This window comes from Salmo salar, chromosome ssa17 (genome assembly GCF_905237065.1).
Source record: "Salmo salar chromosome ssa17, Ssal_v3.1, whole genome shotgun sequence".
Classification (NCBI taxonomy): domain Eukaryota; kingdom Metazoa; phylum Chordata; class Actinopteri; order Salmoniformes; family Salmonidae; genus Salmo; species Salmo salar.
In genome coordinates, this window is record NC_059458.1 from 12,401,766 (window position 1) to 12,415,396 (window position 13,631).

The 13,631-nt window shown below is 41.8% G+C and overlaps 1 protein-coding gene across 1 annotated transcript; it reads left to right on the plus strand.

The window, feature by feature from the left end:
• The first annotated feature begins 6,257 nt into the window (after window positions 1–6,257).
• Window positions 6,258–8,797, plus strand: LOC106575216 (growth/differentiation factor 8). Its single transcript, XM_014151576.2, has 3 exons — window positions 6,258–6,651; window positions 6,810–7,180; window positions 7,434–8,797. The coding sequence occupies exons 1-3, from the start codon at window positions 6,309–6,311 to the stop codon at window positions 7,812–7,814; spliced, it is 1,095 nt and encodes a 364-aa protein (XP_014007051.1). The 5' UTR covers window positions 6,258–6,308; the 3' UTR covers window positions 7,815–8,797.
• The last annotated feature ends 4,834 nt before the right edge of the window (window positions 8,798–13,631 follow it).

Consider the following 13,631-nt stretch of genomic DNA (forward strand, 5'->3'; position numbering starts at 1 on the left):
CTCTAGTTTGTCCATTTTCATCTCACACATTTTTACATGAATTTTTCTAAATGTAACATTTCAATAACTACTTGGTCATGTGACCTAGTGACTTCAATCAAGGTTCAGAATGTCCACTCAGTGGGCCTACACATTGCACACCCTTTAGTTTGTCCATTTCCATCTCACATGATTTTACATGCATTTTTCAAAATTTAAAATTTCAATAGCTCCTTGGTCATGTGACCTAATTTTTTACATTTATTTTATTTCACCTTTATTTAACCAAGTAGGCAAGTTGAGAACAAGTTCTCATTTACAACTAAGACCTGACCAAGATAAAGCAAAGCAGTTCGACACATATAACAACACAGTTACACATGGAGTAAAACAAACATACAGTCAATAATACAGTAGAAAAATAAGTCTACATACATTGTGAGCAAATGAGGTGAGATAAGGGAGGTAAAGGCAATAAATAGGCCATGGTGGCGAAGTAAATACAATATAGCAATTAAAAACACTGGAATGGTAGATTTGACAGATTAGTGTGCAAAGTAGAAATACTGGGGTGCAAAGGAGCAAAATAAATAAATAAATACAGTAGGGGAAGAGGGTAGTTGTTTGGACTATTTATAGATGGGTTATGTACAGGTGCAGTGATCTGTGAGCTGCTCTGACAGCTGGTCCTTAAAGCTAGTGAGGGAGATAAGTGTTTCCAGTTTCAGAGATTTTTGTATTTCGTTCCAGTCATTGGCAGCAGAGAACTGGAAGGAGAGGCTTCAAATAAGGTTCAGTATGTCCACTGACTACCCTTCTATATTGCACACCCTTTAGTTTGTCCATTTTCATCTCACAGGATTATACATTAATTTTTCAAAATGTAAAATTTCAATAGCTCCTTGGTCATGTGACATACTGACCTCAAACAAGGTTCAGAATGTCCACTGACTGTACCTTCATATCGCACACTCTGATGTTTGTCTACTTTCATATCATGCTATTAGACTTAAATCTGTAAGCTTTGCAGGCCCTCATTTCACATGGGTGTTCATTTCTTTTTTTAAGTTAACAAATGTTCCAGCCTCGCAATAACTATCTTTCACATGGACACTGAAAAGATCCGCAAATGGCTGTATGTGGTATGGATCAATGACAGGAGAGGTGTTCAAACAGAGGTGCTTAAAGGCAGGCGCACAGGTAGGCCTCATGAAAAACAATGTTTCATGAGCTCTTTTTAATCACAGTAATAGGCAGTGATTTGTCAGTCACAGTGAGCTTGATAAGGTGAAAGAATCCTTTTCATAGCATCACTTTCATATACTGTACATTAAGACAAATCCTTATACGTTGAGTATTAGAACAGTTTCCATAACCTTATAATGACTTGATATTTGAGTGCATTCACAACAAGCCACCTGCAGACAACTTACAAAATGCAATAGTGCATTTGAGGGTTCGTTTTTCTGATGAAAATAGTTATTTCTAACTGAAAAATACATTCCTACGTCTTTCGTGAGTAAAATCCTTTTTCCAAAATTGATTTAGGTACATTTTGTGAAGAGGTATGAGCGTTGTGATATGGGTCATTTAATAGTAAAATCATTTAAGGGATCAATACATTTCTATATTGCTTCCCCAGTATCTGCATGAACCATCAGGCCAAGTGTTTTTGGTTGACCCTGCTGGACAGAAAGAGAAGGAGGAATCGGAACACTGCATTCAAATTCAGGTCTTAGTTATTCCATTGTACTGGATCTAATACATACTAGCATTTTACATATATTCATAAGTGTAATCATTTTTTATGACATACTGGGAAAAACTCTCTTGGCTGCTGGCTCTGTCACTTTCAGACATGCGCAGAGCAGACTGAAATGGGAAGGGTAGCTCTTGACTTGAACCACAGGGGTTCTCTGTAAAGAGAGAGTAATCCAAAAGGCACAGACACACCCCTTGACTTTCAATTGGCACCGTTGACCTGTATGTATTCTCTCCTGATTGGCTCTGTGCTGCACAGTCTGGCAGTCTGACTAAAGTGCCAGAGGTATGAGGAAAGACATCCTCCTTTGTATTTATGGGAACAAATATTTCCTAACACTTTGGATCCTATTCTTGGACAGTTAGAAGACACAATGCGTCAATGCAAAAAAGAAAATGTACTAATTACTGTCCATGAGTAACCTCAACCTTGTGGGTCTGTGGGTGTTTGGGCCAATAAAGTGCCAACTCAATTCTACCAGTGACTAGTCTCTCATGCCCCTATGAACGGGGACACAGGGCAATAGTGTCTAATCTAAACCAGCCCTTTTTTACTGGAGTACACTAACCCCTAATGGGGCTCTTTTCTTGACACACAGTAGCAGTTTACCAGATAAGAAGTCAAGAAGATCAAAAAGTAGATTGTTGTAAGGGTGTATTAGGTCCTGTGCTGGCCCCATTGTCATATCCATTCTGGATTCTGAGTGGTAAAATCATAGCTGAAAAATGCCTTTATGTATGTGTATACATTTTCCTCCAAGACAGAACTGCCAAAGGGGGTGGAGTTGCAATCTACTGCAGAGTTCTGTCATGCTATCCAGGTCTGTGCCCAAACAGTTCGAGCTTCTACTTTTAAAAATCCACCTTTCCAGAAATAGTCTAGATATCATCCTGACTAACCTGTCCTCTAAATACACCTCTGCTGTCTTCAACCAGGATCTCAGCGATCACTGCCTCATTGCCTGCGTCAGTAATGGGTCCGCGGTCAAACGACCACCCCTCATCACAGTCAAACGCTCCCTAAAACACTTCAGCGAGTAGGCCTTTCTAATCGACCAGGCCCGGGTATCCTGGAAAGATATTGACCTCATTCCGTAAGTAGAGGATGCCTGGTTATTCTTTAAAAGTGCTTTCCTCACCATCTTAAATAAGCATGCCCCATTCAAAAAATGTAGAACCAGGAACAGATATAGCCCTTGGTTCACTCCAGACCTGACTGCCCTTGACCAGCACAAAAAACATCCTGTGGCGTACTGCATTAGCATCGAATAGCCCCAGCGATATGCAACTTTTCAGGGAAGTTAGGAACTTATCGGCAGACTCAACAGCCTTGGTTTTTCAAATGACTGCCTCGCCTGGTTCACCAACTACTTCTCAGATAGAGTTCAGTGTGTCAAATCGGAGGGCCTGTTGTCCAGACCTCTGGCAGTCTCTATGGGGGTGCCACAGGGTTCAATTCTCGGGTCGACTCTTTTCTCTGTATACATCAATGATGTCGCTCTTGCGGCTGATGATTCTCTGATCCACTTCTACGCAGACGACACCATTCTGTATACTTCTGGCCCTTCTTTGGACACTGTGTTAACTAACCATACAACTCTCCTTCCATGGCCTCCAACTGCACTTAAATGCAAGTAAAACGAAAGGCATTCTCTTCAACCGATCGCACCTGCCCGCCCGTCTAGCATCTCTACTCTGGACGGTTCTGACTTAGAATACGTGGACAACTATAAATACCTAGGTGTCTGGCTAGACTTTAAACTCTCCTTCCAGACTCATATTAAGCATCTCCAATCCAAAATTAAATCTAGAATTGGCTTCCTATTTCGCAACAAAGCCTCCTTCACTCATGCTGCCAAACATACCCTCGTAAAACTGACTATCCTTACTACCCCCTTATAACAATATCTACAGCATTAACCTTGGGACGTTTTATTTATTTCACGTTACGGACTTCTAAAAAGGAGTAATCTGCAACCCATACCTTTCTCTCTCAGTGTTTTCTCAGACTGAGGAGAGCGGGAGCTATGGGTAGTACCAGGGTGTTAGTAGGTGACGTAAGCACCCAGATAAAATAAAATACATTTAATGAAACAAAACACGAAGATGTTAACATCATTCAGCTACTGTAGCTGCCTACCTAACATCAACAGGCATCACCAGTAGCGCAACAATTAAAATTAGAAACCAAAAGTAAAGTTCCTGGCGATCATAGCGATCTGACTCCCCCCTTCTGTCTGAACTTGGAATATTCCTGTTCGCGGGCTTTGGCCACTGACCCTCAACCTGATTGTTCTGTTCTGCGTTGTGTACTATTCTAATAATTTGAAGTTTGCTGGAATAACCATTTTAACTCTACTACAATCTAACAATTCCACAACAACTACCTAATACACACAAACCTAAGTAAAGGGATGGCTGGGCACTTTAACCACTCTGTGAAGTTTATCATAACTTATTCCATCTGTAGCCTAATAAACTGCAAGCCTTTTGGGTGCTGCCATAGAGTTACATTAGAAGTGCCCATCCAAGAAGGCTCAAGGTCATTGGCCACATATAAAATGATGTCAAATCACGTTACATCTACATTCGCTTTTATTGGACTGATCATGTCAACATCATACTTTCAAAATGTTAGCCAGCAGTCATCATCATGAATAAAGTCAACAATCTACTGGCAAATCCTTTTTAATCCTTGTCATATGAAGAGAAAAAATTAAGAGAAATTATAGATAAAACATATCGGTGCTCATCAGCCATTGGACATTAATATTACACAACACGTTGGAAATCGCAAATTCAACAATGAGTCATTTGGAATGAATCAGTGACAGCGGCTAAGTGCAAGCTTTGCAAAGCAATCACTAGCCTGCTATTCAGTGGAATGTGTGTGGTCCCACATCTGGGATCAAGTGTCTCTTTCCAAGTTTAAAATGATAAACATTCAACATTGGCCATGCTGTCAATGAAGCATGATTTGTGCTGCGCTCAAAACAACTATTAACTCAGAACTGCAAAAACTTGACTTCAGTGAGTTCAAGACAACTGGGAATTCTGGAAAAAACGAGCTCCGACTGGGAAATCCGTTTTGAACAGTCATCCAACTCGCAATTGTAAGTAGGGAACTCGGGCCTCTTTCTAAAGTTACAACCTGAAGATCAATGACGTCATCATGATTCAAACTTGTTATTTTCAGAGTTCCCAGTTGTCTTGAAAGCACCATAAATCCAGAGAATGCCAGACTTTGATGACAAAATTTGCCCACGAAGGACCGCCGTGCCACCTTCCTGTTCAAGTGAGCACAGCACAACAAGGTGAGTGCAAAAATGTCTTGTATGCTGCTGGTATAAATTATGTAATATGCCAGGGAGATATGTACACTGTAGCTAAGAAAGTAATACTAAGTGTATGTTGTGTAGTAAGATGTTAGTAGCCCATGTGCCTCACCCTAATAATTTGGTCTATGTACCCCTCTTAATTTCGCCTACTGTTCTGACATGGTGGTACACATGTAGCCTATAACCTGTTTAAGAGAAATGTAATCATCTAATTTTGTAAGAGCTTTCGTTGTCTGCTTATATGGCCCCTTTATTTATCCCACGGTTCTGACTTGGTGTACAGGGAGAACACTGTAAGAACGGCTCATGTTCTGAATTCTGTCGCTGTACATTTTAAAAGTGCTAAACAAATAGTTAAATTGACTACGTCCATCCTAGCTCACTCATTAATGTTTTAATCAAAATTACGGATTGCCTCTTATCTGCTTGTCGTCCCTTTATGTCATAGTTTGTACATCTCATTTGCCTTTAGAAACCACATTTGTTTAAGCAAGTCAGCCATATCTGTTATGTTTTTTAAAAGGCAGTAAATGAGGCTGAATGAACTGTTTCCCTGCCAGACAAGGCTCTGTTGTAAGACGTTAGGACTGCTGTTGGGACAGCTTTATGTAGGCCCTAACAGTTTGTGGGGACAGTTTGTCACCGTTATAGTGCAATTAATGTATTGTTTAGTGATGTGTAGTGGCATTGCTGGCATACATCCCACATTTATTAAAATGTTTTGCCCCACCAAGATTTACATGCTAAAATCGCCAGTGCACATTTGCTATTTAATGCAACAGATTTTGTGACAAAATTACGCTAGTGTTGAAAATGCGATGGAATAAAAAAACATTAGTGAAAAAGTAGGCGTACATTTTGTGTGCACTACGTCATCAGGCACTGATTTGTATTCACAACCAGTCATTTTGGTGGAAACACACCACAGGTGGAACATTTTTATATTTTCTTTAAGTGGAGTCTAGAATATTCGCATGAAAATCTGTTGCCAATAAGATGGAAACATAGCTACAGATTTTACATGCTTTCAGTAATTGGCCTGTAGCATTTTAAAGCTGCCTATCTCTTTAAAACTGAAACAAAACATTCATCTCTAATGTAGCCAATCAGAATCATAAAAGGGAGATGGGGAGATTATAAAAAATAGTCATTAAAATATTTGTCACTGTGTTATATAGGCTTGGAATAGGCTATTCTGTCCAAAGTGGGATTAAAAAGACAAGTGACAGGATGCAATTTATGCTTTACCTGACACTCTTAGGTGTACTTGGCACCACCATGGGGATGAATGAAACCACGAGGCGCCTAGCCAACGTAACAACAGAAGAGGGAGAAGTACAGCAATGCTCAAACTGCGAGTTCAGAGAGCAGAGCAGACAAATGAGACTCCACAACATCAGATCCCAAATTCTCAGCATTCTGAGGCTCGAGCAGGCTCCAAACATCAGCCGAGAAATGATCAGGCAGCTCTTACCGAAAGCGCCTCCCTTGACACAACTTATAGACCAGTATGAGCATCGTGTGGAGGATGAGGAGCGTGCCACCACTGAAACGATCATAACCATGGCAAAACGTAAGTAATGAAGTATTTGCTCATACAAAAGTGGGTAGTTTATGCCTGCCATGTGCCATGCAACCAGAAAAGTCTGTGCGTAAATTCACCGGTGTGCTGTGCTTAATTGGGTTCCAAATAGACAAAACTGGGACTTATTCTAACTCTTCTCTTTTTAGCTGGACCAATGTCACAACAAGAAGGAATACCATCTTGTTGTTTCTTCAATCTCAGTCCGAAGATTCGACCTAACAACATTTTACATGCACAACTTTGGGTGCACCTGCGACCAGCTGACACAGTCACAACTGTCTTCTTGCAAATCTCCCGCATAAAAGCAACCACTGAGGGAAACTCACGCATACGGATCCTCTCCCTGAAGATCGATGTGGCTTCTGGTGCAAGCTCTTGGCAAAGTGTAGACATCAATCAATTACTCAAAACCTGGCTTCGTCAGCCAGAAACTCATTATGGTCTCGAGATCAAAGCTTATGATTCGAAAGGGCAGGACTTGGCAGTCACGGTAGCGGAGCTGGGAGAAGAGGGACTGGTAAGTACAGGCCTACAGTGTAGGCTGACTACCATCTGGAATGTAATTATATCATAATGATTTGGAAAGTGATTTTGCCTTTAGGCATCATAATAGGTTGGTTACAAGGTTTAAACAAATATATTATTATTGATAACCATGTATACACATAATCCATCCACAGTGGAGATTTCATTCCATCAGAGTTATGCCACCAGATGTTTGCAGTGGTGTTTTGTTTTGGATTTCATTCTTATTGTCATTCCATTCACAGCAACCCTTCGTGGAGGTGAAGATATTGGACAACCTAAAACGTTCCCGGAGGGCCTCAGGCCTGGACTGTGATGAAGAGTCCTCAGAGACACGGTGCTGCCGCTACCCCCTCACTGTTGACTTTGAGGCCTTTGGGTGGGACTGGATCATTGCCCCCAAACGCTACAAAGCCAACTACTGCTCTGGAGAGTGTGAGTACATGCACCTCCAGAAGTACCCCCACACTCACCTGGTGAACAAGGCTAACCCCCGGGGTACCACAGGGCCCTGTTGTACTCCAACTAAAATGTCCCCCATCAACATGCTCTACTTCAACCGCATGGAGCAGATCATTTATGGGAAGATACCATCTATGGTGGTGGACCACTGTGGCTGCTCCTGAGAGGGAGGATGAGAGGACAGGACAAAACACAAACACACACACACACACACACACACACACACACACACACACACACACACACACACACACACAGTGTTGTGTAATGAGTTAAAAAGTTATCCCAAAGTGAACCCTCTTACAAGAATCCATAATATTTTTGCATAAAAGGCTACAAGAGACATGTGGAGTTTGAAAAACATGAACCCTTTGCTCTGAGTGAGGACATGAACTGCCCATACTCTCCCCCCTGAGGTTCGTTCCGCAATGTGGCTGGAACTGCTATAAACATTTAAGGACACAACACAATTGTCATGGGAGTGCAAAATCTGCACTGAAACAGATGTCCCCGATATTGTGGATCACAGGATTTTGGAACAGCTTGGTGGTCCTCAGAACACAGTGTCACATACAGAGCTATTCTATTAGCCTACATGAATTAAAACCAAAAATGATATGGTCCTTATGTAGCTAATTGTTTTAGGCCTATAGTCATATTATATTGTGATCAGTTTAGCCTACAGATTATGATAGGAATATTATGTTTTGCATTAGAGCTTCCCTAGTACTATATCAACTCAAATACATTTTTATTTGTCACATGCGCCGAATATTACTGCAGTGTTGGAGCTAGGAAAACAAGCATTTCGCTACACCCGCAATAACATCTGCTAAATATGTGTATGTAACCAATATTTGTATTTTATTTACTACTGGTGTAAACTTTAACGTGAAATGCTTGCTTACAAGCCCTTCCCAATGATGCATGAGTTTCCAAATAATAATACAAATAAAATAGTAACACAAGAAATAAAATAAAATAAAATACACAAGAATGGAGCTATTTACAGAGAGTACCAGTACCAGATTAATGTGCAAAGTACAAAGTATTTCAGGTAGATATGTAAACTCAGCAAAAACAGAAATGTCCTCTCCACTGTCAACTGCGTTTATTTTCAGCAAACTTAACATGTGTAAATATTTGTATGAACATAACAAGATTCAACAACTGAAACATAAACTGAACAAGTTCCACAGACATGTGACTAACAGAAATGGAAAAAATGTGTCCCTGAACAAAAGGGGGGTCAAAATCAAAAGTAACAGTCAGTATCTGGTGTGGCCACCAGCTGCATTAAGTACTGCAGTGCATCTCCTCCTCATGGACTGCACCAGATTTGCCAGTTCTTGCTGTGGGATGTTACCCCACTCTTCCACCAAGGCACCTGCAAGTTCCCTGACATTTCTGAGGGGGATTGGCCCTAGCCCTCACCCTCCTCAGTCCATCCTCTCTCAGCCTATTGCGGACAGTCTGAGCACTGATGGAGGGATTGTGCGTTCCTGGTGTAACTCGGGCAGTTGTTGTTGCCATCCTGTACCTGTCCCGCAGGTACAGGATGGCCACATCTGCAGTCCTCATGCCTCCTTGCAGCATTCCTAAGGCATGTTCACACAGATGAGCAGGGACCCTGGGCATCTCGCTTTTGGTGTTTTTCAGAGTCAGTAGAAAGGCCTCTTTAGTGTCCTACGTTTTCATAACTGTGACCTTAATTGCCTACAGTCTGTAAGCTGTTAGTGTCTTAATGACCATTCCACAGGTGCATGTTCATTAATTGTTTATGGTTCATTGAACAAGCATGGGAAACAGTGTTTAAACCCTTTACAATGAAGATCTGTGAAGTTATTTGGATTTTTACGAATTATCTTTGAAAGACAGGGTCCTGAAAAAGGGATGCTTCTTTTTTTGCTGAGTTTACATGAAGGCAGGGTAAAGTAACTAGGCATCAGGATAGATAAATGTTTGTGTGTTTGTGTTGATTTGGTATGGTATGTGTGTGTGTGTGTGTTATGTCTATTTGTGCATATGTAGTGAATGTGTATGAGTATGGGTTTTGAGTGTCAATGTATGTGTGTGAGTGAGTGTGTACATGCTGTGTATATTTTGTCAAGTGAGTGTGCGTAGGGTCAATGCAAGATAGGGTCAATGCAGATAGATTGGGTACCATTAATTTACTATTTAAATCACATTTTATTTGTCACATGCAAGTGTAGACCTTACAGTGAAATGCTTACTTACAAGCCATTAACCAACAATGCGGTTAAGAAAAATAACCAAAAAAATACGAAATAAAAGTAAGAAATAATTAAAGAGCAGCAGTAAAATAACAATAGCGAGGCTATAGACAGGGGGTACCGGTACAGAGTCAATGTTCGGGGGCACCGGTTAGTTGAGGTAATATATACATCAAATCAAATTGTAAAATCCATCACATACACATGTTTAGCAGATGTTATTGCGGGTGTAGCGAAATGCTTGTGCTTCTAGCTCCGACAGTGCAGTGATATCTAACAAGTAATATCTAATAAATTACACAACATACACACAAATCTAAGCAGGAATGAATTAAGACTATATACATATGGACGTGCAATGTCAGAACGGACTAAGATACAGTAGAATAGTATAGAATAGAGTATATACATATGAGATGAGTAATGCAAGATATGTAAACATTATTAAGTGACTAAGATACCGTAGAATAGTATAGAATACAGTGTATATTACATGAGATGAGTAATGCCAGATACGTAAACATTATTAAAGTGACTAGTGTTCCATTCCTTAAAGTGGCCAGTGATTTCTAGTCTATGCCTATAGGCAGCAGCCTCTAATGTGCTAGTGATGGCTGTTTAACAGTCTGATGGCCTTGAGATAGAAGCTGTTTTTCAGTCTCTCGGTCCCAGCTTTGATGCACCTGTACTGAACTCACCTTCTGGATGATAGCGTGGTGAACAGGCAGCGGCTTGTGTGGTTGATGTCCTTGATGATCTTTTTGGCCTTCCTGTGACAGCAGGTGCTGAAGGTGTCCTGGAGGGCGGGTAGTTTGCCCTGCGTTGGGCGTTGGGCAGACCGCACCACCCTCTGGAGAGCATTGCCGTACCAGGCAGTGATACATCTTGACAGGATGCTTTCAATTGTGCATCTGTAAAAGTTTGTGAGGGTTTTAGGTGCCAAGCCACATTTCTTTAGCATCCTGAGGTTGAAGAGGCTCTGTTGTGCCTTCTTCACCACATCGTCTGTGTGGGTGGTCCATTTCAGTTTGTCAGTGAAATGTATGCCAAAGAACTTGAAGCTTTCAACCTTCTCCACTGCGCTGCCGTCGATGTAGATAGGGGGTGCACCCTCTGCTGTTTCCTGAAGTCCACAATCATCTCCTTACTCTTGATCACGTTGAGGGAGAGGTTGTTGTCCTGGCACTACACGGCCAGGTCTCTGACCTTCTCCCTATATGCTGTCTCATCGTTATTGGTGATCAGGTCTACCACTGTTGGGTCATCGGCAAACTTAATGATGGTGTTGGAGTTGTGCCTGACCATGCAGTCATGAGTGAACAGGGAGTACAGGAGGGGACTGAGCACGCACCCCTGAGGGGCCCCTGTGTTGAGGATCAGCGTGGCGGATGTGTTGTTACCAACCCTTACCGCCTTGGGGCGCCCCGTCAGGAAGTCCAGGATCCAATTGCAGAGGGAGGTGTTTAGTCCCAGGGTCCTTAGCTTAGTGATGAGCTTTGAGGGCACTATGGTGTTGAACGCTGAGCTGTAGTCAATGAATAGCATTCTCACATAGATGTTCCTTTTGTCCAGGTGTGAAAGGGCAGTGTGGAGTGCAATAGAGATTGCATCATCTGTGGATCTGTTGGGGCAGTATGCAAATTGGAGTGGGTCTAGGGTTTCTGGGATAATGGTGTTGATGTGAGCCATGACCAGCACTTCATTGCTACAGACGTGAGTGCTACGGGTCGATAGTCATTTAGGCAGGTTACCTTAGTGTTCTTGGGCACAGGGACTATGGTGGTCTGCTTGAAACATGTTGGTATTACAGACTCAGACAGGGAGAGGTTAACATGTCAGTGAAGACACTTGCCAGTTGGTCAGCGCATGCTCGGAGTACACGTCCTGGTAATCCGTCTGGCCTTGCGGCCTTGTGAATGTTGACCTGTTTAACCTCTCTAGGGGGTGTGGGACACTACCGTCCTACCTGGCAAACATCCAGTGAAGTTGCAGAGCGCCAAATTCAAAAACAGAAATACTCATTGTAAAAATTCATAAAACATACAAGTGTTATACATCGGTTTAAAGATTAGCTTCTTGTTAATCCAACCACGGTGTCAGATTTCAAAAAGGCTTTACGGCGAAAGCATACCATGCGATTATCTGAGAACAGCGCCCAGCAGACAAATCATTACAAACAGTTACCAGCCAAGTAGAGGAGTTACACAAGTCAGAAATAGTGATAAAATGAATCACTTACCTTTGATGATCTTCATAGGTTGCACTCACAAGACTCCCATTTACTCAATAAATGTTCATTTTGTTCGATAAAGTCCCTCTTTATATCCAAAAACCTCAGTTTTGTTCACGCATTTTGTTCAGTAATCCACAGGCTCAAAGGCAGTCACAACAGACAGACAAAAAATCTGAAAAGTATCAGTCAAGTTAGTAGAAACATGTCAAATGTTGTTTATAAACAATCCTCACATTGTTTTTAGTCATAATAATCAATAACATTTCAACCGTACAAAAGCTTTGTCAATATAAAAGGAAAACGAGTAAGGCGTGCTCTCAATCGCGCGCATGAAAAACCTCTGACACTGAATGGTCCACTCAGTCAAAGTGGTCTTACTCCCTCATTTTTCAGAATACAAGCCTGAAACAGTTTCTAAAGACTGTTGACATCTAGTGGAAGCCATAGGGTGTGCAATTTGAGTCCTAAGTCAATGGATACTGTAATGGCATTCAATAGAAAACTACAAAAATAAAAAAATCTTACTTCCTGGATGGATTTTTCTCAGGTTTTTGCCATTATTTTAACAGTTTTGGAAACTTTTGAGTGTTTTCTATCCAAATCTACCAATTATATGCATATCCTAGCTTCTGGGCCTGAGTAGCAGGCAGTTTACTTTGGGGATGCTTTTCATCCGGAGGTGAAAATAGTGCCCCCTACCCTAATGAAGTTAAAGGTCTTACTCACATCGGCTGCGGAGAGCGTGATCACACAGTCGTCCGGAACAGCTCTCATGCATGTCATGCATGTTTCAGTGTTACTTGCCTCGAAGTGAGCATAGAAGTAATTTAGCTCACCTGGTAGGCTCATGTCACTGTGCAGCTCTCGGCTGTGCTTCCCTTTGTAGTCTGTAATAGTTTGCAAGCCCTGCCACATCCGACGAGCATCGTAGTACGATTCGATCTTAGTCTTTGGCTGTTTGATGGTTTGTCGGAAGATTCCGGGTTAGAGTCCCACTCTTTGAAAGCGGCAGCTCTACCCTTTAGCTCAGTGCGGATGTTGCCTGTAACCCATGGCTTCTGGTTGGGGTATGTACATTACGTACAGTCACTATGGGGATGACGTCAGATGCACTTATTGATGAAGCCAGTGACTGATGTGGTGTACTCAATGCCATCGGAAGAATCCCGTAACATATTCCAGTCTGTGCTAGCAAAACAGTCCTGTAGCTTAGCATCTGCTTCATCTGACCACTTTTTTATTGGCCGAGTTCCTGCTTGTAAGCAGGAATCAGGAGGATAGAATTATGATCAGATTTGCCAAATGAAGGGTGAGGGAGTGCTTTGTACGCGTCTCTGTGTGTGGAGTAAAGGTGGTCTAGAAATGCTCGTAGAAATTAAATGGATTTAAGTTTCCCTGCATTAAAGTCCCCGGCCACTAGGAGCGCTGCCTCTGGATGAGCATTTTCCTGTTTGCTTATGACGGTGTACAGCTCATTGACTGCGGTCTTAGTGCCAGCATCGGTCTGTGGTGGT

What these genes read in the sequence shown, in the direction of transcription:
- LOC106575216 (XM_014151576.2), top strand. Translation starts at nt 6,309, where the DNA reads ATGCAATTTATGCTTTACCTGACACTCTTAGGTGTACTTGGCACCACC. An exon ending in GATCATAACCATGGCAAAAC is followed by an intron (nt 6,652 to 6,809) that starts GTAAGTAATGAA and finishes TTCTCTTTTTAG; the next exon opens with CTGGACCAATGTCACAACAA. An exon ending in AGCTGGGAGAAGAGGGACTG is followed by an intron (nt 7,181 to 7,433) that starts GTAAGTACAGGC and finishes TTCCATTCACAG; the next exon opens with CAACCCTTCGTGGAGGTGAA.